Source organism: Pelodiscus sinensis, chromosome 18 (genome assembly GCF_052426305.1).
Source record: "Pelodiscus sinensis isolate ZL-2025 chromosome 18, ASM5242630v1, whole genome shotgun sequence".
NCBI lineage: Eukaryota > Metazoa > Chordata > Testudines > Trionychidae > Pelodiscus > Pelodiscus sinensis.
The window spans coordinates 33114322-33137438 of NC_143069.1; the positions used below are offsets into that span (position 1 = coordinate 33114322).

General features: G+C 65.0%; 1 protein-coding gene across 8 annotated transcripts; it reads left to right on the forward strand.

Moving 5' to 3' along the window:
• Nucleotides 1–1086: 1086 nt before the first annotated feature.
• LOC142823731 (RNA binding protein fox-1 homolog 3-like) lies at nt 1087–22204 on the forward strand. Of its 8 annotated transcripts, none has more exons than XM_075914982.2 (12): nt 1087–1295; nt 5584–5823; nt 12933–13070; nt 13322–13375; nt 13930–14022; nt 14193–14253; nt 14429–14482; nt 14920–15052; nt 15595–15634; nt 16760–16821; nt 18019–18091; nt 18468–22204. In XM_075914982.2, the coding sequence occupies exons 1-12, from the start codon at nt 1209–1211 to the stop codon at nt 18513–18515; spliced, it is 1083 nt and encodes a 360-aa protein (XP_075771097.2). In that variant the 5' UTR covers nt 1087–1208; the 3' UTR covers nt 18516–22204. The 8 variants fall into 8 exon arrangements, with proteins under 8 accessions (XP_075771097.2, XP_075771098.2, XP_075771095.2 ...); XM_075914983.2 differs by having other exon boundaries at nt 1090–1295; nt 18471–22204; XM_075914980.2 differs by having other exon boundaries at nt 1139–1295; nt 5589–5823.
• The last annotated feature ends 913 nt before the right edge of the window (nt 22205–23117 follow it).

Sequence of the window (23117 nt, forward strand, 5' to 3'; positions counted from 1 at the left end):
ACCTCCATCCTTGATGCAGCGAGCCTGGCAGGTTGGGCAGCTAGTGTGGCAGGGAATCATCCAGTGATCTCCCTGTCACTCATTCCCAGCTTCCGACTAATCGCCATCGATGGACCTAGCCTCCATGAACGGATCTAGCTCTTTTTTTGAACTCTATTCAAGTCCTGGCCTTCATCATGTCCTGTGGCAAGGAGTTCCCCAGGTTGACTATGCGCTGTGGGAAGAAAAATGTTCTTTTGTTTTAAACCTGCTGCCTATTCATTTCATTTGGTGAACCCCCCCCCCCCCCGCCAGTTCTTATGTTACGGGATCAAGTAAATAACGTTTCCTTATTCACTTTCTCCACCCCAGTCATGATTTTCCCGACCTCTCTTCTGTCCCCCCTTAGTCTCTTGTCTGAGCTGAAAAAGTCCCGTCTGTTTAATCTTTCATCGCACGGGACCCGTTCCAAACCCCTCCTCGTTTTTCTTGCCCTTTTCTGAACCTTGTCCAATGCCAAGAGATCTTTTTTGAGCTGAGGCGACCACCTCTGGATGCAGTATTCGAGCTGGGGGCGTCCCATGGTTTTATACAGAGACAAGAAGATTTTCGCTGTCTTATTCTCTGTCCCTTTGTTAATGACTCCTGAACGGCCCTGTCCGGAGGTGCTGGGATTCAGCCCTGGCCTGGATTAAGTGCTGCTTAGCTGCCTGCGTGGCCATGGGCTCTTGGTTCCTGCGCATGGGAATGCAGGGAGTGGGGGGAGGGGGTTTACACACGCACACGTGTGTGCACCAGAGACAGGCTTGTGTGTCCGCGTGGCTGTTAGAGAGGTGTGGTGTGCACACGCCTGGTTCGGGGTGGAGTGGGGAGGGGGGCTGGGTGCCAGGTGTGTGTGCCCAGGATATGTCCCTAAGCCCCCCGCACTTGCGGGGCTGTGGAGCAGGTGCCTGGGAACAGCTGGGAGCAGGAGCCGCTGGAGTCGGCTCGCCCGCCCGCTAGCTCTGAGCTCTGCCGAGCTGGAGAGGAGGGGCCGGGCAGATGCCTGGCCCCCCCCAGCACCTGCGCCAGCGTCACCGAGGCCCCGCAGCTGTCGGCGTCTCTCAGGGCCACCATTTGGCGCCCGGCTCTCTCCCCGCCCCGGCCAGTGCCGCGAGCGCAGCGCGGGGCCCAGTGACCCACCCCGCGGAGCTGGTGGCAGGGCGCCGGGACACCCCCGCCTCCCTGCGATGCTGTCCTCTCCGGCCGTGGTGCTGCACCCCTACAGCCTGCCCGTCTACCCGCAAGTGCCCCAGTGCTACCCCGGCCTGGTTCAGGTACACGCTGCCCGTCCGTCCGTCTGTCTCAGGCCGTGTCCGCCCACAGCCGGGAGCCCCCTGGGGGGTCCGCAGGGCCGTCTGTCACGCCTCGCGCCTGTCAGCGCCGTGGGGAGATAACCCCTCGCTCCCCGGATTCCTCCTCGCCTTCAAGGGGCTGCCGTCGCCACTGGCTCCCAGGAGGTCAGATAGCGGAGACGGGCGGCCATGTATGGGGAGAGCTATTTCCGGCTCGGTGGAGGGGAGCGGGGGGAATGGAGAGGCCAGGGCCGGGGCATCTGGCTTCTCGGCCGTGAGGTTTACCCCCAGATCCCGGGGCTGCAGGATTCAGGCCTCTTGGGCCTTCCGGCTGGGGTTTGACCTTCGCCAGAGCCGCCGGGTTAGTGCCGGTGGGTGTCCTGTATCCGGGGTCCAGCCTCTGCTCCCCCAACCCGGCTCCAACCAAGGAAGGGCAAGTGAGGGAGATAAACAGCTTCCAGGAAAAACTTCACCCAAACTCCCCCTCGGCTCAGGGCAGGCCAGGCCTCCATCCTTCCCTCTTTCAGCCTGCTGTGCTCTGGCAGGTCTCGTTAGCCGGCTCTTGTGCTCACCGCGAGATCATGTGGCAGGGAGTTCCGCAGGCCACGCTTGGACTCTGCCGGGTGGGCATTTTCCTCAGGTCAGCCCTAAATCTGAGGCAGGGGTGGGTTGCCCCCTGGATGTGGCTCTATAAGACGGGGCAGGTGATGGGAACCTCCCCCCCCACACAGCCCCCCAGACTTTCCCCACCGGCACCTCTCCGAACCTCAGCCATGGTGGCTGCGGTGGGGCCCCACTGTGGCGCTGCCCCCATGTGGGAGAGGGGCGTTGTCAAGTGCAGCCACGGCGTGCCAGGGGGGCTCACAATGGGTGCGTGCACTTTCCGGGTGCTCTGTCACGGGGGCCGGGCGTGCGTGGTGCTGTGAGCGGCCGCGGGGGGTGTGCACGGCTGGTGCTCACAGCTGCTCTCTGTGCCCCCCGGTGCCCATCTGGGTGTGAAGGGGTCCCCCCCAGTGCTTAGGGGGATGCGTTGTACCTGCCACCTCCTGGGGGGGGGGAAGTGAAAGGGGCCCTGCCCGGCTTAGAGGCATCCCAGAGGGAGAGGGTGTTGAGGCACCAGCCCCCCCCCCACTGTCCTCCCCTCCTGTGTGGGTCTGGGATGCAGGGGGCAGGACTCATGGGCCTCCCCCCCCCCTTGAGTGCCTGGGGAAGGGGCTGCTATTTATACTGAGTGAAAACAGGGACATGTCTTGACAGGGGCTTCCTGGCAGCTGTGGGGGGAGGGAGGGTATTGCTCTAGGGCCCCACACAGCCAGGCCTCCTCCCCCTCCAATTTGCTGGTGGGGGGGGGGAATATTCTGGCTTTGGGGGTAGCCTTGCTGGCTCTGTTTTTATACCCCCCTGCTCGCTGGCCTTTTGAGCAATAACACCCCCCTTTCCTGCAACTGCAGCCCCCCCCAACTCCCCACCCCACCAGAGCTCCCCACATTACAGGGAAACCCCCTGCCAGCAAGGATCCCCCCCGCCCCGCTCGACCGGCCTCTTCACAGCTGTTGCCCGGGGATATGGTGCCTCCCTCGGGCCCAGGCGAGTGGCAGGACCGGTCCTCACGTAACCCCAGGCCGGTGGGGCCCGGACCCCGGGAAACCAGCCCCCTAGGAAGGGCTCTGGAGCGAGAGCGGGAGTTTACACAGGCCACAGGAGGCCTGGTCCAGGCCCTTCGCCCTGGGCAGGCTGCCGGCCCCGAACCGGCACCAAGCGGGGACCCGGCAAGGCCAGGGAAGGAGGCTCCCAATGGGGGGGAGCCGGAGCCGTGGCAGCTCCAAGGAAGCTAGGGGCTGACGGCCGGGGGAGGGGGAATAGGGCCGGGCTAGAAGGATGTCTGAGCTAGTGCCTGGCCTGGCTAGTGCCTGTGGGAGGGAGGAGGGACACAGGTGTGATGGGGTGGCAGGGGAGGGGTGTGGAGGGAGGAGGGTGTGATAGGGTGGCGGGGGAGGGGTGTGGAGTGAGGAGGGTGTGATGTGGTGGCGGAGGGGTGTGGAGGGAGGAGACATTGATGGAGTGGTGAGGGAGGGATGTGGAGGGAGGAGGGGTGTGATGGGGTGGCGGGGAAGGGGTGTGGCAGGAGGAGGGTGTGATGAGGTGGCGGGGGAGGGGTGTGGAGCAAGGAGGGTGTGATGGGGTGGCGGGGGAGGGGTGTAGAGGGTGTGATGGGGTGGCGGGGGAGGGGTGTGGAGGGAGGAGGGTGTGATGGGGTGGCGGGGGAGGGGTATGGAAGGAGGAGGGTGTGATGGGGTGGCAGGGGAGGGGTGTGGCGGGGGAGGGTGTGATGGGGTGGCGGGGGAGGGGTGAGGAGGGTGTGATGGGGTGGTAGGGGAGGGGTGTGGCGGGGGAGGGTGTGATGGGGTGGCGGGGGAGGGGTGTGGAGGGAGGAGGGTGTGATGGGGTGGCGGGGGAGGGGTATGGAAGGAGGAGGGTGTGATGGGGTGGCAGGGGAGGGGTGTGGCGGGGGAGGGTGTGATGGGGTGGCCGGGGAGGGGGGGAGGGGTGATGGGGTGGCCGGGGAGGGGTGAGGAGGGTGTGATGGGGTGGCGGGGGAGGGGTGTGGGGGGGAGGGTGTGATGGGGTGGCAGGGGAGGGGTGTGGAGGGAGGAGGGTGTGATGGGGTGGCGGGGGTGGGGTATGGAAGGAGGAGGGTGTGATGGGGTGGCAGGGGAGGGGTGTGGCGGGGGAGGGTGTGATGGGGTGGCGGGGGAGGGGGGAGGAGGGGGTGTGATGGGGTGGTGGGGGAGGGGTGTGGCTGGGGAGGGTGTGATGGGGTGGCATGGGGTGGCAGGGGAGGGGTGTGGTGGGGGAGGGTGTGATGGGGTGGCGGGGGAGGGGTGTGGCGGGGGAGGGTGTGATGGGGTGGCGGGGGAGGGGTGTGGAGGGAGGAGGGTGTGATGGGGTGGCGGGGGAGGGGTATGGAAGGAGGAGGGTGTGATGGGGTGGCAGGGGAGGGGTGTGGCGGGGGAGGGTGTGATGGGGTGGCGGGGGAGGGGTGAGGAGGGTGTGATGGGGTGGTGGGGGAGGGGTGTGACCGGGGAGGGTGTGGGAGGGTGGGGGAGGGGAGGGGTGGCGGGGGAGAGGGGGGGTGAGGAGGGGTGTGGGGTGAGGGGGGGGGTGGAGGGGGAGGGTGTGGGGGGAGGGGGTGGGGGGGGGAGGGGTGTGGTGGGGGAGGGGGATGGGGTGGCGGGGGAGGGGTGTGGGGGGGGGGTGTGGGGGTGGCGGGGGAGAGGGGAGGAGGGTGTGATGTGGTGGCGGAGGGGTGTGGAGGGAGGGAGGGGGGGTGAGGAGGGGTGTGATGGGGTGGCGGGGGAGGGGGTGGCGGGGGAGGGTGTGGTGGGGGAGGGTGTGATGGGGTGGCGGGGGGAGGGTGTGATGACCCCACAGGCGCCCGTCGGGTGCCCACGCGAGGCTGGCTGAGCCTGGGCATCGCTGTCCCCCCCCCCGGGGCTCAGGGCTGTGGAATGGCCCTTGTGCCTGCTGGGGGGGGCTTGTCTCCCCAGTTCTGCGGGAGGCCCCGGGGGGCGGGTCCGGGGGGTCCCGCGGGGCCAGGCGGGTCCGCAGCTGTCGGGCTGCTCCGCGAGCAGCTGAAGGCGGCGCCGGCCCCGGGGGGGGGGGGGGTCTCCGGGCTGATAAGGGGCGGCCAATGGGACGCCCCCGCGCTCCCCTCCTGCCCCCATTGGCTGCTGCCGGGGGGCCCCGCATCCCGCCGCTCTTATAGCCCCGGGGCCGCGTCCCCCGCGCCGCGAGCGGGGCTGGGCGGCCCGAGGCAGCGGCCGGGATGGGGCTGGCGCACAGTGTAGGTGGGTGGGGTTGGCAGCCCGGACTCTGAGAAGGGGGCCGGGGTCTAGTGGTTAGAGCTGCGGGGGAGGGGCGAGCCCTCAGGACTCCTGCGTTCTCGCCAGGAACTGGGGGAGGGGGGGGGGCAGGGTAGAGGCTGGGAATAGGAGCCTGGGTTCTCTGACTGCGAGGGGAGCAGGGTCTAGTGGTTAGAGCGGGGGCGGGCGGGGGGGAGCAGGGGTGGGGGCGGGGAACCAGGACTCCTGGCTTCTCTCCCTGGATTTGGGAGGGGAGCGGGGTCTAGTGGTTACAGCAGGGGTGGAGCTCTTCTGGGTTTTCCTCTCAGCCCTGCCCAAGATGCCGTGGGCTACAAAGGACCCCCCCCCGCTAGGTGGGGCGGGGCAGGTCTGGGCTCCCCGTCTCACTTTTCCTCTCTCCCCGGCAGGGTAGCCAGGATGGAGCGGCCCCTGGTGAGCCCATGACGCAGACGTACCCTGCCCCGTACCCCCCTGCCCCGGCGCAGGCCCGGCTGCCCCCACCCTTCCGCCCGCCCGGCGCCGCACAGGAGTACCCGCCGCAGACGCCGGCTGAGCACGGCCTGTGCCTGTACCCGGCCGGCCAGCCCCCCCCGGAGCACGCCAGCCCACCGGAGCCCCTGGTGCCCGCGCTGCCTCCGCCCCCCGCGGTGAGTACCCAGTCCCCTGTGCCCGAGAGGGCAGGTCCCATCCCTGCCCCCTGCTCAGTCTCTCAGGGCCTGCCCCCTTCCCTGTGCCCGGCAATGCCCCCCCGGTCCCACCTGCCTGGGAATCGGTCCCTCGCCGGGTCCAGCGGGCAGAGACATTGGGATGGGACGTGGGTAGCCGGGTGGAGGTGGCCTACAGATGCCACATCCCCTGCCCCCCAGAGGGTGGAACCAGGGGCAGGGTGGGGAACACGGTGTTGTAACTGTTCTCTGTCCCCCAGTGCCCATAGGGGGTGGATCGGGGTGGGGCTGTGCTGTGGGTATTCTCTGCCCCCCCAGGGCCCATAGGGGGTGGATTGGGGTGGGGCTGTGCTGTGGGTATTCTCTGCCCCACAGGGCCCATAGGGGGTGGATTGGGGTGGGGCTGTGCTGTGGGTATTCTCTGCCCCCCAGGGCCCATAGGGGGTGGATCGGGGTGGGGCTGTGCTGTGGGTATTCTCTGCCCCCCAGGGCCCATAGGGGGTGGATTGGGGTGGGGCTGTGCTGTGGGTATTCTCTGCCCCCCCAGGGCCCATAGGGGGTGGATCGGGGTGGGGCTGTGCTGTGGGTATTCTCTGCCCCCCAGGGCCCATAGGGGGTGGATCGGGGTGGGGCTGTGCTGTGAGTATTCTCTGCCCCCCCAGGGCCCATAGGGGGTGGATCGGGGTGGGGCTGTGCTGTGGGTATTCTCTGCCCCGCAGGGCCCATAGGGGGTGGATCAGGGTGGGGCTGTGCTGTAGTTGTTCTCTGCCCCCAGGGCTCTTAGGGGGTGGATCAGATCAGTTTGGGCCCGGCGCCTGTGGGGCTGGGATCTGGGCCGCAGGGCAGCCACATGGGCTGGGAGCAGGGCTCTTCCCAGCGCCCTCCGGGATCGGTGCGCCCGCTGGGCCATTGTGAGACTGAGGAAGGGGTTAATCTCCCCAGTGCTGGGGGATGCGGGGGGGAGTATGGCTGCTCCCAGGCCTGGGCCTTCCCCCTAACCCCCCCTTCTTGCCTTGCTCCTCAGCTGCTTGGTCGGGGGGGGGGACGCCCCTTTTGGGGGGCAGGACAGGGCCCTGCCTTGCGCCTCTGGAGGAAAGGGAGGGAAGGGGGGGAGGGGGCTCACACCTGGTGTGGGGGGTGACGGTGGCCCCCAGGCGTGCCTGCCTGGGCCGGCAGCTGGCGACCCCTGTTCGGGCGGGGCCCCCGGCTCTGGAGGCCTCAGCCCATATTGGGTCATGGTGGCGCCCGTCCCGCCAGGATCAGATTCCACCCACCCGCCCCGGCAGCTGTTTATCTGCACAGGGAACAAATGGCACATTCCTGACACGCCCCCCCCCCCCGCACCGGCCCCCTCCCCAGCCACAAATGCCCCAACAGCTCCAGGAAGGACGCTGTGTCCCCTGGACCCTCCCTCGAGTCGTCCCCCCCCCCCCGTGAGAACTCCCTCCAGCCTGGAGAGTCTGCCCCCCCCTCTGTCCTGGATGCTGGGGGGACGGGTCCTCAGATCGGAGGGGGGGGAGCAGACCCAAGGTGTGACACAATCGCCCCCAGGCCAAAATGCTGGGCTGCTGAGTTGGGGCTGGAGCCCGGTGGGGGGGGGGGTTTGAGCTCAAAATTAGCCCCCCGCCCTTTCCCCTTCTCCCACTGAGTGGGGATTTCCGGAGCACAACAGAACGGGATGCCCCAGAGCCCCCCACTTTCCCCTTCTCCCACTGAGTGGGGATTTCTGGAGCACAACAGCCTGCTCCCAGAACGGGATACCCCAGAGCCCCCCACTTTCCCCAGCTCAGCCCCCCCCACAGATCCCTTTGTGACACAGAAAAGCCCCCCCCCGCTCTGCCCAGGAGCCCAGAGAGAGACCCCGTGCGACTCCCCAGCCGCCCCTGGGGGGCAGCCCCTTGCAGGGATGAGAGCGCTCTGGCCGGGGACGGGACACCGCACAGCCCTGCGGGAGCAGCCGGGGCTGATAAAGGCCCCCCGAGAAGAGGCTGGGGGCAGAAAAGCTGCCGTCTATAGAAGGGGCTGGATGGCTGCTCCCAGGCGGCTGTTTGCGGGGCGGGATTCTGGGGGTCTGGGCTGAGTCTGACGGGGCTTGCGGGCAGCAGAGTGGGAAGGGAGTTGAGTCAAGGCCCTGGAAGAGTTGTAGAAGTGTGTGAGTGGGGGGGGGGGGGGGGGGGAAGCAAGGCCAAAGCCCGGGGACAGCCAGCGACCCTCTTCTGGCGCTGCAGCGACCCCTGGTGGGCGAAAGCTGTCGCTGAGACACCTCCCGGGCCGGCCGGATTCTTCTGCAGGGGAGGAAGGACATTCTGCGGGGAACGTCAATTCTGCGCTCGGGCGTCCTGTGTGTTGAAAAGGGGCCTATCCTCCCCCACCCCCACCCTGGCATCCAGCTTGGCAAGGGGGCGGGCCCTCCTGGGGGCGGGGGGGGGGCTCTTCCTTCAGTCAGGCCTCAAACAGGCAGTGATTCCAGCCCCGGGGTGCCCCTCCTGCCAGTGGGCAAATGGGGGGGGGGGAGCCCTCGCTGGCAGTGAAAAAGTCGTGGCGGGGGGAGCGGCACCCTCCTCGTGAGTCACGGAAAAGCCCCGGGCCCGGCGCCGCGCACGGGGGCGCTCCGAGAGCAAGGAGGGGGGATTTCTGTGCGGGGGACGCGGGTGGCAGGGCAAGGGGGGCGTGTGAGACTTGGCCTAGGTCCCAGACACCCTGGCGGGGGGGAGGGAGGGAACGGGTTGCTCCTTCGAAGATCTCTTCTCCCTCCCCCCCCAGCTGCCGCCCGCCGCAGACTCCTTGGGGCTCCCAGCCACCTGGCGAATGACTCTGTCTCTTCCCCCTCTCCAGCTAGGGCCCCCCCAGGGCGTTGGCTGCTGTAGCGGATCTCCTGGCACCAGCAGGTTTTTGTCCCAGGCATCTTGGAATCTTTCACGTGTCTCGGTCCCGGAAGCATTAATTCCCCCACCCGCCCCCGTTGGCCCTACTCACCCCGGCGCCGCACCTGCCTGCCTCAGTTTCTCTCTGCACCCCTCACACCCTCCTCTGACTGGCTGGAGAGCGGCTCGGTTGAACTTGTCTTTGAGAGCAGACTGGTCTGTGGGGAGCCGGGGGAAGGGCAAGGGGGGGGGGCAGAGCAAGAGAGAGGGACGCGGTGTGGGTCTCCCCTCTTCCGCTGAGCCCCTGGGAAGCCCAGGGCAGAGCATTGGGTGTGGGTGCATCACATCTGACTCGCCCCGTGACCAAGGGCGAGTGTGTGTGTGAAACACTTGTGCATGTGCACGCTGGCGTGAGCAGATCACCAATACTGCACCTTTACTCCTCCGTCACTGTGTGTACATTGTATTCACACACACACACACACACACACACACACACACTACTTCCCGTGCAGTGACGCTGTGCACACATGTTTGCACACAGTGCATGCATCAGCGCTCTGCGCACGCTGACCGTTCCCCGCCCCCCCCCGTGCACAGACGTGTTCACCCCACACACAACCCTGCTGCATGAGCCTCATCCCCCGCAGGCACACACCTGCACACGCCCCTCGTGCACACGGGTTCACACCCACATGCCCCAGTGGGGCACACTTCTCCCACATGGTGTGTACTCCCACACCCAGGTGTGCACCCAGGCCTCGCACGTGTATTTGCACGTGGCCATGTGTGCACACAATTCCCCCCAGCACACTCGCCCACATACCAAGCCTCAGGACAGGGACAGCGCGAAAGACAAGTTCAACCCCGTCTCTCCAGCCTGCCGCGTCGGTTGCACCGCCTCGGACCCGGTGGCTTCGGGCCGTGCGTGACACTCCCCCGGCAGGCGGGCGGACCCTGGATGTGGCATCTTGGCCCGTGCATTGGAGGATGTCTGAGAACGGAGGCCTTGGGCTGAGCCGAGCCGTCTGCATGGAGACAGGAGGCAGCGTCCATCTCGGAGGGTGGGCGGAGGGGGGGGGGTCCATCACCCCCTCGTGCAGTGAGAAAGCCGGTCCCAGCCCCCCCTCCACTAAATCCCCGGCTTGTCTTCGCTAACTGCCTTGCCTGTGTCGGCCTGTGCGCCCTGGGTGCTAACACGACGGCCCCGGAGCTCGCGGTGCATCCGTGTCTGCTGCCTTTCGGGGCTTCGGGCCCAGCCCTTTCCTCCCACCTCGCTCAGCGGGGTCCCACGGCGGCTGGGGGCCTGGAGACCCGCCAGCGAATCTCCCTGCATCCCCTCCGGCCTGCAACCTGCCTGGGCTGGGGAGGCCCTGATCCTGGGCCCGGCTGGCCTCAGAACCGACCTTGCAACCTGTCTCATGGGGCCAAGGCCTTTCTCCCGGCCTTTGGATCCTGGTTCATAGGCAGTCCCGCAGGGATGGGGAGGGAGGGGGCAGTATTTTCAGCCCCCCCACCAGGCCCCAGCTGGTTTAAATGGCCGAGAAGTCCCCCCCAGCCCCAACTGTCCCTCGGAGGAGGGGTAGTGCCCCCGGAACCTGGGTAAGAGATGCTGAACCTGTTAAGGTTCAGGGGACTATGGGGCAAAAGGGGGTAGGATGGGAGGGGGCGGGGTGTGAAAGGGAATCCTGGGGTCCCAAGGCATCTAGCGTGAGATCCTGGGTTGGAGCGAAATGCCTGCAAACTGCAGCGCAACCGTGTTCACCCCCCTCTCCTCCAAGACAGAGGCTCCCATTCAAAGTGCCCCCCCATTAAAACACAAAGACAGGCTGCCAAGCGGAACGCGCTGGGTGAGAGGTGCGGGGCAGAGACCCCTGGGACATCCTTGCGCTGTGGGGAGTCCAGTTCCGCGGAGGAGGGAGACGTACCATCTGGCTAGGAGAGAAAAGAAACCGACCTGCAGCTGGCCCGAGAGCAAAGCACCCTTGATTATAGGGAGCTATACCTAGCTCATAAAGCTGGGAGGGTCCTCAAAAGTCCCCCAACCTCCTGGCAGGACCTCCAGGGCTCCCCGGCCACGGCTGCGAGGGGGATCCCCGATTCTTTCTCGGCCACCCAGCCGAGGGGCTGCCCCCCAGCGGGAGTGTCGGGGCCAGGAGGTTTGGGGAGCAATGTGCCAAATTGAACCTGTCCCCAGGACCCGGTGGGAGTCGCCCAGGTGTGCGGCAGGGCCTCCAATGTGACATTGCCCCCGTCTCTGCTGTAGGAACCCCCTGAATCGGATGCCTGGCAGGGAGCTATTCTAACCCTGGGTTTTTAAAAAGGCCGCAGAGCGGATCCTGGCAACGCCAGGCCGGGGAGCCCAATTTCAGCAGGACAATGAAGAGCGAAATGGCAGAGGAGTTTGCAGGGGGAAGAGTCCACGCAGCTTTTGTACGGGGCAGTCCCGCCTCGCCGAGCGACTGGCATTGGGTGGGGGCCCAACACGGCCAGGCAAGGGGCCCAGCGGATATCACGCACTGGGACCCTCCGGACACCTTTGCCAAGGTCTCTCCCCGGCGGCTCTGAGCAGAGCAGCCAGTCGGGGCGTGAGCGGGACGGGCCTGTCCCGGATCGGTAGCTGGGGCCAAGATGGGAAAGCTGCGGAAGGGATAATAGTTCCGCCGCGGAGCGAGGTGAACAGCGGGGCCCCCAGGGGTCTGCGCTGGGCCCAGGGCCGGGTGACACTCCTAGCGGGTCTGGGAAGAGGCGCCCGGTGCGGGGGCCACGTTTGCCCAGTGGCTGCAGAGAGTTAAGCTTCAAGCAGACGGGCGAAGGGCTCGCGCAAAACTCGGCACCGCACCTGGCAGCTGGCGCGCGGCGCTGACACCCGCGAAGTACCGCCCCTCGGGAGAGACGCTCCGGCCTCTCCCCAGACAGCGCCGGGGTCCCCGGGACCCCTTCCCGCCCCAGCGCGAGCTCTCGGCGCCGTCGTGGCGAGGGCTCTGGGCGCGCCCGCTCCTCACGCAGCGGCTGTCGGAATAAAGTCAACGGCCGGTTCGGCCCCGTTAGGAAAAGGGGTGGATAATAAGCCAGACAAGATCAGTGCTATTGAGTACAGCCACGGTACGCCCACGCTGGAACGCGGCTGTGGGGGCCCCGCCCCGAAGGAAAAAGGGCAGCGCAGGGCGACCAAGCGGACTGGGGGCAGCTGCCGTAGGGGGAGAGACTAAAATCCCCCCCCTGCCCCCCCAGCCAGGCCTGTTCCAGTTAGAAAAGAGGCCTGCGGAGGCGGGGAGGGGGATACGCTGGCGGTCTCCAAACCTGAGTGAGGCGGGGAGCCAGGGAGGGTCCTTCAGCCCTTGGCATCCCACGAGACCCGGGGGGCAGCGGCGCAGGGCGAGGGGGCGGGTTCAAGCCCCACCGAAGGAAGGGTTCTCACCCCAAGGAGAGCCGACCCCTTCACAGGGCAGGGGGTGAACGCCCGGAGGAGAACGGGGCTGAAAACAAAGGAGGGCGAAGTCCCCGGGGGGTCGGTGCCTCCGTGGCCAGGAGCAAAGAGGGTCGAGGGGCAGCCCGCGGCGGGTGTCCCCCTTCGACTGTCTGGGGCTGGGAATGGGCGACGGGCGGGATGGCCGGGTGGTTCCCTGGTGTGAGGCGCGTTGGGGTTCCCCTGACTCCTGCACCCCTGTAATGGCACAAACGGACTCCACCAGCCAGTAGAATAGAGGGAGTTTATTGCTTCTCCAGGATACAGCACAGCACAGATGTCATCTGGTTCCAGGGCAGGCCTGGGATGCCTCAGCCCCCCTTGAGACGGGGCAGCCTGGGCCCCTAAATCCCAGCCCCTGGCTTAGGCTGCTTCCTCCATGATACCAGACAGAAACTAAAACTCTCTCCCAGCCCTGCTCTGCCCCCCAGCCAGGTGCTGGTCTCCCCCCCCCTTTGTCTCCCTCCCTGGGAGGCTGAGCCGGGGTGTCTGGGTTAATCCACATTTGGGAGTCAGTGAGAATCTCCCATCGCAGCGCAGGGGGACCCGGGTCACAGAGCAGACACCCCCCCACTGTGCCACAGCTGGCCTGGTCCCTCTCCCTGGGGCTGGGCCCTGTGGGCAGGCGGGGCCCTGGGCTCAGGCCTTTGGCCCACGGAAGGGCCGCCCGGGGACTCCCGCTGGGGCTGGGTTCCAGGGGCTTCCCCGCCTCGCTGTGCCCCAGCTCTGGGCGGTTTAGCTCTCGGGCTTCCCTCCAGCCCGCCGAGGAGAGTCCGGCGCCGAGCCCGCACGCCCGGGAGGCCGAGAGCGCCGAGAGCAAGTCCCAGCCCAAGCGGCTGCACGTCTCCAACATCCCCTTCCGCTTCCGCGACCCCGACCTGCGGCAGATGTTCGGGGTGAGTCCCACGGGGCGGCGGCCACATCTGGCGGTCCAGGGCTTTAGGAGAAAGCTGGGCGGGGGGGGGGGGATGTGTAACCCCAGTGGCTACAGGGCGGGAGAAGGGGCCCCCCTGGCAGTGGGTGGGGTGTGTCGTGTACCCCCCCCCCCGGGCTGTGCGTGGGACCCATGATCTGGGGAGTGGGAGTCCAGGGGATTTCTGGAAGGGTCAGTCTCTGATCCCTGTCTTGTCCTGCCTCCCCTTTCAAGCAATTTGGGAAGATCCTAGACGTGGAGATCATCTTCAACGAGCGCGGCTCTAAGGTGCGGGGGCAGCCGCTCGGAGGGGAGGGGCCCCAGCCGGGCGCGTGGGCAAGTGTCGATGGGGGAGGGGCCCAGCGTGGGTTGACTCGAGAGGCGATCGGTCCGGATCCCACCGGGTTTCAGCTTGGCCGTGGCCGCTGCGGACTGGTGGCACGCTGACCCATGGGCTCTCTAATTTTTCCACTCAGGCGTGGAATACATTTTGTTTTGCGCACCGCAGTGTGTGCGGATGGGCACCACCAGGAGAAACACAGGCTGCCGGCTCTTCCGAATGACTGGGAGCCCCCTGCAACATTCCCTCGAATTGTTTCCACCCATGTGCGGAATAAATTTTGTTCCGTGCGCAGAGGCATGTGCAGATGGGTACCACCAGGAGCAACACAGGCTTGTGGGCGCTCTGCTAATCAGCTGGGCGGCATGTGGGAGGGTTTAAAAGCCCCCAGCGGGGCCTGGCCAGGGCAGCTACATGACCCAAGCTGTCTCCCCCCCACGGTAGCATTCCCCCCTCTCTCCCGCCGCAGCCTGACTCTTCCCTGCTGCTCCCCATCCTGCAGGGCTTTGGCTTTGTGACCTTCGACAGCAGCCAGGACGCTGACCAGGCTCGTGAGAAGTTGAACAGCACCATCGTGGAGGGCAGGAAAATCGAGGTCGGTGCTGCATGGCGGCAGGTGGGGGCGAACCAGGGGGGGACACACGAGGTTTCACTGTAGGGTGGGGAGCAGGTGACTTTGCTCTGAGACCCATGGCGGTGGCTGGGTGGGGGGCAGGGACTGGCTGTGCCATGCGCCTGGCCCCTCACCTCTCCCTCCCCCGGCAGGTGAACAACGCCACAGCCCGGGTGGTCACCAAGAAGCTGCCGGCAGCGCCTGTGGTGAACGGTACGGGACGGGGAGGGGTAGGACGGGGAGGGGAGGGCTGTGTCTGGGACAGAAGCCCCCATGGGGTGAGGCTGGAGCCCTGGGCTTATGTGGGGGGGCGGGGAAGGATGGGGGGGGGCTGGGGCCTTCTGTCCCATCTGACGCTGTTTTTCTCTCTGCACCGCTCCACGGACAGGCTGGAAGATCAACCCCTTGGTGGGCGCCGTCTATGCCCCCGACCTCTACACAGGTGGGGCTTTTCCGCTCTCCCTCCTGCCCGCCTGTTCCTCCCCTCCCCTCCCCCTGTCCCCATCTGCCCCCCACCTTCTGCCATTCCTGGCCATGTCCCCTGTCTCCTGCTTCGCCGTAACCTCCCCCCCCACGGGCGAATCCCCCCTTGGGAGGCACCTCAGCCCCCCCACCTGCCCCGCTTTGCCCCCCACAGCCACCAGAGGAGCCCCGAGCCCCCCTTTTGCCCCCACTGCGCCCGGACTGGCCCAAGTCCCAACCCGTGGGCCGGCCCGAGCCGCCAGCGAGCCGAGCCCTGAGCCAAACCCAGCAGGGTTAGGGGAAGGTTTTAGCCTCCTCTTTCCACTGCCTGCACCCCCCCATCCTGCCCCTTTCCCATCCCCCCTTGGGCACCTCCCCCCCCCGCCGCGTGGTGCTGACTGTCTGTTCTGTTCCCAGTGGCCACCATCCCCTACCCGATGGTGGCTCCGACGGCGCTGGCCTATCGCGGAGGCCTGCGGGGCCGGGGCCGCGCCATCTACAGCCCTATCCGGGCGGCTCCCGCCCCGTCGCCCGTCCCTGCATATGGGAGGTGAGCTGGGTCGGAGGAGGGGGGGGAAGTGAGGCACGGAGGGGAGGGGGCTTTGATCCTAGAGGCCCAGGGTGCCGAGGGGCAGAGGAGCGAACATCTGGCTGCTTTTGGAGGGGCCCTTCCTGTGCACCCCATGGCCAGGGAATGTAAGATCATAAGAACGGCCAAGCTGGGTCAGACCAAAGATCCATCAGCCCAGTGTCTTGGCTGCTGACAGTGGCCATTGATGGACCCATCCTCCGTGGATTTATTTAGCTTTTGGGAACCATATTCAAGTCTTGGCATCCTGGGGCAAGGAGTTCCACAGGTTAACTGTGTGCTGTGTGGAGACATGCTGCCTTATGGTTCTGCCCCCATGATCCACCCGGTGCCGGAGGAGTTCTGTGCCCCCGCTGCTTGGGGGGAGCCCGGGCCCCTCACGTCTACGGGGAGAGTCAAGTGGGGAGAGGCAGCGTGTTCACGAGGGTGCCGGGGCAGGATGGGGGTGGGGGTGGGCACCGGGGCTGGTGCGGCCAGAGCTGATGCGTCTCCTTTCCCCACAGTGTGGTGTACCCGGATGGCTTGTATGGTCCCGATGTCTATGTAAGTGCCTTGCGCTCCGGTGGGCGAGGGGTGCATGAATGGGGTCCCCCCCCAGCTGGCTCTCTGTCCTCCTGGGCTCCTGCTAGGTGGGTGGGCTTGGCTGTGCCAGCTTATGGGGCAGGAGTGTGGGGCCGCGCAGGGCCCGGGGCGGCTGGGAGGGAGCCTATGTCCCCGCTGAGAAGGCGAGGGAGTAAAAGCCCCTGCACCCTGCCCACCCCTCCCTCTGTGTGTGTGTGTGTGTGCGTGTGTGTGTGTATGTGTGTGTTTGCGGTTGGTTGGTGGCGTGTGTGTGTGCGTGGTTGGTCGGTGGCATGTGTGTGTTTGCGGATGGTTGGTGGCGTGTGTGTGTGCATGTGCGTGGTTGGTCGGTGGCGTGTGTGTATGTATGTGTGTGTGCGCTTGTGTTTGCGGTTGGTCGGTGGCGTGTGTGTGTATGTGTGTGTGTGTTTGCGGTTGGTCGGTGGCGTGTGTGTATGTGTGTGTGTGCGTGTGTTTGCGGTTGGTCGGTGGCGTGTGTGTGCGTGTGCATGTGTTTGCGGTTGGTTGGTGGCGTGTGTGTGCGTGTGCATGTGTGTTTGCGGTTGGTTGGTGGCGTGTGTGTGTGTGTGTGTGTTTGCGGTTGGTCAGTGGCGTGTGTGTGTATGTGTGTGTGTGCGTGTGTTTGCGGTTGGTCGGTGGCGTGTGTGTATGTGTGTGTGTGCGTGTGTTTGCGGTTGGTCGGTGGCGTGTGTGTATGTGTGTGTGTGTGTTTGCGGTTGGTCGGTGGCGTGTGTGTATGTGTGTGTGTGCGTGTGTTTGCGGTTGGTCGGTGGCGTGTGTGTGTATGTGTGTGTGTGCTTGCAGTTGGTCGGTGGTGTGTGTGTGTGTGTGTGTGTGTGTGTGTGTGTTTGCGGTTGGTCGGTGGCGTGTGTGTGTATGTGTGTGTGTGTTTGCGGTTGGTCGGTGGCGTGTGTGTGTGTGTGTGTGTGTGTGTGTTTGCGGTTGGTCGGTGGCGTGTGTGTGTATGTGTGTGTGTGTGTTTGCGGTTGGTTGGTGGCGTGTGTGTGTGTGTGTGTGTGTGTGTGTGTGTGTGTGCGCGCGTTCCAGGGGCTGTCCACAAGCTCACCCCCTGCCTTGCTGTTTCAGGGCTATGCAACATACCGCGTGGCACAGCCCCCGGCGGCGGCGGCAGCGGCGTACAGTGACGGGTAAGTCCCAGGGCAGGGCGCTGGAACTTGCGGGGCGGGGGGCGAGCAAGAGGGAAGAGCCCCCTTCCTATGCCCGGTTGGCTGCTCCGATGGCGCCGCCGCTGCCCTTCCTCCCGGCTGCCGGGGGGGGGAAGGATTTCTCTGCGGCGCCTCCCCAGCAGGATCGGTTGATTTTCCTGCGGGGGGCCGAGACGACGCTGCGGGGGACCCGGATTCTGAGCGCGCGTTTCTTTTGTGGAACGGCGGGATGCCCATTTTCACAAGGGGCGGATGGAGCCCCAGAGCTTTTCCGATCCTCCCCCCCGAGTGGTTCTGGCACAGCCGGTTGTGAGTGCGTGTGTGTGTGTGTGTAGAGCGTAGAGTGTGTGTGTGTGTGTGTGTAGAGCATAGAGTGTGTGTGTGGGTGGGTGTGTGTAGAGCGTAGAGTGTGTGTTTGTGTGTGTGTGTGTAGAGCATAGAGTGTGTGTGTGTGTGTGTGTAGAGCGTAGAGTGTGTGTGTGTGTGTGTGTAGAGCGTAGAGTGAGTGTGTGGGTGGGTGTGTGTAGAGCGTAGAGTGTGTGTTTGTGTGTGTGTGTGTGTAGAGCATAGAGTGTGTGTGTGTGTGTGTGTAGAGTGTAGAGTGAGTGTGTGTGTGTGTGTGTGTAGAGCGTAGAGTGTGTGTGTGTGTGTGTGTAGAGCATAGAGTGTGTGTTTGGGTGGGTGTGTGTAGAGCGTAGAGTGTGTGTTTGTGTGTGTGTGTGTAGAGCATAGAGTGTGTGTGTGTGTGTGTGTAGAGCGTAGAGTGTGTGTGTGTGTGTGTGTGTAGAGCGTAGAGTGAGTGTGTGGGTGGGTGTGTGTAGAGCGTAGAGTGTGTGTTTGTGTGTGTGTGTGTGTGTAGAGCATAGAGTGTGTGTGTGTGTGTGTGTGTGTAGAGTGTAGAGTGAGTGTGTGTGTGTGTGTGTAGAGCGTAGAGTGTGTGTGTGTGTGTGTAGAGCGTAGAGTGAGTGTGTGGGTGTGTGTGTGTAGAGCGTAGAGTGTGTGTTTGTGTGTGTGTGTGTGTGTAGAGCGTAGAGTGAGTGTGTGTGTGTGTGTGTGGAGCGTAGAGTGTGTGTGTGTGTGTGTGTAGAGCGTAGAGTGTGTGTGTGTGTGTAGAGCGTAGAGTGTGTGTGTGTGTAGAGCATGCAGTCCCTCACACCAGCCTGTGCTGTGTTCCTTCAGGTACGGCCGGGTCTACACCACGGCAGATCCTTACCACCACGCCGTCACGCCCGCCTACGGCGTTGGAGCCATGGTGAGCAGCGGGTGGGACTCCCCGTCGGGCATGTCTCTGAGCCCAGCTCCCAAGTCTCTGCCCCTCTCACCCCAAGCCCGAGGGGGGGGGGGGGCGTTCCCTGCTCCCTCCCACTCGGCCTTGCTCCTGTCTAGCAGGGCCCCCCGTGCAGGGCCTGCGCTCCCCCAGCCAACAGACTGGGCCTTTTCTGGGAAGGGACTTTGCATGCAGGCCGAGACGGTTGCTTGGGCAGCTCTGCCCAACCCCCAGCCTGGAGGCCCCCCCGCCCCAGAAACCTCCCCCCACACTCTGCCCTGCCGGTGCCCCCTCCCCGTGCCTGCTCTGCGCCCCCCGATGCCCCGCCCAGCAGACGCTAATAGACTTCTCTCTGCCCCAGCAGGCCAGCCTCTACCGCGGAGGGTACAACCGCTTCACCCCGTACTGAGGAGCCTCTGCTGCGGACCGGGACGGGAAGGGCCCTGGGCAGGGGGCGTTGGCACGGGCTCTGAGATCTCCGTGTGGCCAGGCGTGGGCAGCCGGGGGGCACGTGGCGCCGTGTCCCCTGCACCCAAGACAGAGTGTGCAGGGTGGGTCGGGGTACCCTCCCCTTCCCACCTGGAATGAGGCAGCCCTAGCGCCCCCAGTCCCATTATCCACAATCTCCTGGGGGGACCCCACCTGGCCCTATCGCCCTGCTACCCAGAACCTGGGGGGACTCCCCTTGGCACCAGCACCCCGTTACCCAAAATCCGGGGGTCCCCACCTGTCCCCAGTGCCCTGCTACCCAGAATCCGGGGGAGGGGGGGTCCCATGTGTCCCCAGGACCCTGCCTGAGCCCGATCCTCCGTCCTACCGCTGTGCCGAGGGGGGCTCCCGGCTGCCCACCGGGGAGTGGAGACGAGGCTGAATCTGCCGTTTCCCAGCCAAAGCCTGCCTCACACCACAGCGGTTCAGGGGGCCGTTAGGGGGCTGTGGGTGTGTCCCGAGTGGGGGTCGGGTCTCTCCGCACAGCGGTTGGTTGGAAACGGCCCTGTACCCTGACTCGGCGGGGGCGTTGTACAGCGCGGGGGGTAAACTGAGGCAGGTCGTGGAGAGGGGTTAATGCGCCCGCCGCTCTGCGCACGCCCCGGGAGCGTGAGGCCCTGGCGGAGAACCCGGCTGGCCCCAGAGGGCAGCTAGGCGGGGAGGACAGACGGACTCCCCCAGCATTTCATCCCTCTGCAGTGGGTGGGGGCGGGGGAAAGAGCTGAATTCCTGTTCCCAGCTAGCACCCCCCTCCCCACTGGTCCCTCCCTCCCGGCCGAGGGGCAGCGGGGCCCAGACGCGGGGTCTTTGGACGGGGGCAGATTTGAGGCAGGCCTCCCCCCAGCGCCATCTCTCAGGGAAAGGACCCGAACGCAGCGGCCAGCTTGGCTCTTCTTCGCGCAGCCTCGGAGAACTCGGCCCCTCTCCGCTCTTTTGCCCCCGCGTTCGCTCTCGCTCCCTCTTGGGCTGATCTGCTGGAGGCCACGTGGGGGGCCCCCATCTGTGCCCCAGCCCTGCTGGGTTTGCCTCCACCCCCCTCGTCCCGCGCCCCCCCCGACCGCCCGCCGCAGGGAGGCTCGGACCCTGGGAAGTTTGTGCTGCGCTGGCAGGCGCCTGCTGCCCCCGGGAGGGCGGGTCATAGACAGCAGCAGCCCCCACCCCGGCGTTAAGGGTGAAAAGCCTCGGGGCCTTTCTCGTCTGCGCCCCCAGCACTTCCTGCCCTGTGGGTTGCCTCTCCGTGGGTTTGCTTGGGGCAGAGGGTTGTGCGTGTGTGGGGAGGGTGTGTGGAGGCTTGGATCTCTCTGTGTGTGTGCGGTGTGTGTGTTGGGTTTCTGTGTGGGGTGGGGTGGGTCTGTGTAGTGTGTGTGTGTGTGTGTGTGTGTGTGGGGTGTGGATCTGTTGGGTGTGTGTAGTATGTGTAGTGTATGTGTGTGTGGTGTGTGTGTATGTGTGGGGTGGGGTGTGGATCTGGTGTGTGTGTGGGGGGGACTGTGGCGTGTGGATCTGGGGTGTGTGGGGCTGTGTGAGAGTGTCATGGTGTGCGGGGGAGGGGCAGCATTTGGGGCAGGGGAGCAACGGTGGGATGGGGGAGGGGCGACTTGGGAAGCTCCCACCCCACCTGGATGACAACCCCTCGGGCAGCTACAAGGGCGGGGACCGATCTGGGGATTCCCCCGCCTGCTCTGCCGTGGGTCAGGGTCTCTCTCCCCCCTGTGCCTGGTTGCTCCTCCTCGCTCGCCCCCGTCCGCCCGATCTCCGGCTCCTTCGCCCCTTGGCTCGCCTGCCACGCTGGCGTCCTTTGGCTCGTCCTTTGCTCACAGAGCCCCCCCCTTGCGACTTCCGGCTGCTCACCCCCGGGCCTGGCACGCAGCCCTCGTCCGCCTGCGCCTGCTCCTGCCCCATCCCCCTCTCGCGCTGCCCTGGCTCCATCTTCCACCTTTCGCCTGCCCCTTTGCCGGCCTGGCTTCTCTCTCTCTCCTGCTCGGCCGTTAGCTTGCGTTCGCTCTCGCTTGCTGCCTGTCGCTCACTGGCCCCTTGGCTCGTTTCCTCTCTCTCCCCTGCTCGCTTGTCTTCTGTCTGCTCTTTACCGGCCTCGCCCGTGGCTCTGTCTCTCCGCTCCTGTTGGCTCGCCTTGCTCGCTCTCCGCTCGCTGCACGCTCTCCGCTCGCTGCACGCTCTCTCGCTCGCCCCTTTGCATGCGCTCTGGCTTTCCCCCCACCTGGCCTTCTCTAGCTCTTTCCGCTCTCTCTCTCTCTCTCTCTTGTGCTCGGCTCTGTTGCTCATCCTGCCTCTCTCGCTGCCTGGTTTGCTCGCCTTGCTGTGCTCGCTTTCTCTTTCTTTGCTCACCTGACTGCACGCTCCCGTACCTGGGATGGTGGCAGCGAGGGCCTCGAGCAGAGGACCCCCCCCACGCACAATTGTAAAAGTGCAAGGTCTTTGGCCCCTCCCACTTCGTAACCACGTGTGTGCAGAATTCACGTCCCCCACAGAGCTCACCCCCCCCCCCAGTTTCCGTGAGAGTAATCGATCCTGTGGAGAGGAGGGGGGAGGCGCTGCAATGACACCTTGCGTCCACCAGGGGCTGCTGTGGCACCGCAAGCGAAGGAAGCCGGGTCTGCTGCTCTCCCCCATATACTGTCCGTGTCTCTTTTCATCGTGCACCAGGCTCGGCTCTCGCCCCGTCAGCCTGGCTCGCTCTCGCACAGCTTTGCACGCCTGGCTGCGCCCTCCGGCTTTCTCTTGCTCGCTTCTCTTCCCAGGCTGTCTCGCTCGCTCGTCCCTTTTCCCCCACATGGCGCTGTGGTGTGGCCAAGGCAAGGCCTATTTTCAGGAGAGTTTTCTTTCGTTGATTTAAACAGCCCCCAGTGAGCGGCAGTAGCTGTGTCAATGGGCGACGCTAGGCGGAAGGGGAGTGGGCACACTTGTGCTTAAGTCAGTGCAACTTATGTCGCACCAGGGTGTGTGATTTTTTTCCACACCCATGTGCAACTTAACAGGAGAACCGGGGGGAGGGGTGTGGGTCACCAAATAAAATCAATAGGCAGCAGGTTTAAAACAAACACAAGGCAGCATTTCTTCACCCAGCAGCCAGTCCACCTGTGGAACTCCTTGCTGGAGGATGTTGTGAAGGGCAATATTATACCAAGGTTTAAAAACAAGCCAGGTAAATTCATGGTGAATAGGACAGCTATTAGCCAGGCTGGGTAGGGAGGGTGTCCTTAGCCTCGGTTTGCCAGGAGCTGGGAATGGGTGGCATGAAAGGGGACCCTGGGCTGCACTAGAGGGCAGGAGGAAAATTCTGGGGCCATTAGGACAATGATTTGGTTCCCCCGTCTCTGTGCCTGTCCCCCAACCAGCCACCTGAAGGCACTTTTGGGAAATGAACCTTTGGTGGGGCCTTGAGTGCTTGACCACAATCGGCGCTGTGCCATCGAGAGGCGCAAGGGGGTGTGCGCGCTGTGGAACTGCACCCTGGATATCCCGGGAAATCATTTGCGTCAGCTGCCATGGAGGGACCCTGTTCTTGGCTCCTCATGTCTCCCCTTGCTGCACTTTGGGGCTTTTTTCACTCCATCCACCCAAATAAAGATTTCTTGATTCACTGGGGAAGTTGCCTTTTTAATTGGGGCGGATTCAGTCCGGCTTCGCGGTCTAACAGGGAGTCAAACGGTTTGAGGGATGGAGGAGGGACAGGGTGCGAGGCTGGTGCTGGTTCTGGGCAAGCCTAATTTGTGGGAGCCTTATGCTTGTGGGGGGGGGTTCATCGGGGTGCCCTCCCCTCCCTTGCCTTGCCCCGGAGCATTCAGCAACCTTCCTGGCTGTGGGAAACTACCCCTTATGGCAGGGGAGGGGAACCTCTTCTAGGCTGGGGGCCACCGACCCACAGAAAAATCAGCCAGGGGCTTTACAAAAGTCCAATCCCTTTTTCATGGACTGAGGAGACAGACACTCCCCACATCCCCCTCATGCACCAGAGCTTGGGGGGCGGGGGGGGGGGTGTAGGCTAGTAGATTGTGTGCTCCAGCCCCATGGGAGCTGATGAGGGTGCTGGGGTGCTAGCAGGCTCCCCAATGTCGAGAGGAGCCCTGAGCCATGCGGCAGGGGGCCGCAGTCACCCACACCTTAGGACTCAGGGCATTGGGCAAAAAACCAGCCAACCTCAGGAGAGATTTTATAGCAGCATAAGCGTAACCAGAGGCAGCATGAGCTTCCTGGGCAGGAATTGACCCCCTCCCAAAGGTCGTCTCCGGGATAGGCTGGCCCCTAGCGCTCTCAGAGCTAGAGCCACCTGCACCAGGTCCACTCTTGGGTCATCGAGCAGTGTAAGTCCCCAAGGACACAACACAGTGGTAGGAACCTGACCCCAGGGTAGCATATTCTAATCAGTATAACATAGTAGCATGTGGATCTCCCCAGGGGAGCATGGATCTCCAATCCCCCTTCCACATGGAGGTAGCTGCATGAGCCACTGGGGAAAAACACTGGTTACTTGAGCCCCAACCTCGGCACTGAAAAAGGAGAC

What these genes read in the sequence shown, in the direction of transcription:
- LOC142823731 (XM_075914982.2), top strand. Translation starts at nt 1,209, where the DNA reads ATGCTGTCCTCTCCGGCCGTGGTGCTGCACCCCTACAGCCTGCCCGTC. An exon ending in GGCAGCGCCTGTGGTGAACG is followed by an intron (nt 14,254 to 14,428) that starts GTACGGGACGGG and finishes CTCCACGGACAG; the next exon opens with GCTGGAAGATCAACCCCTTG. An exon ending in CCTACGGCGTTGGAGCCATG is followed by an intron (nt 18,092 to 18,467) that starts GTGAGCAGCGGG and finishes TCTCTGCCCCAG; the next exon opens with CAGGCCAGCCTCTACCGCGG.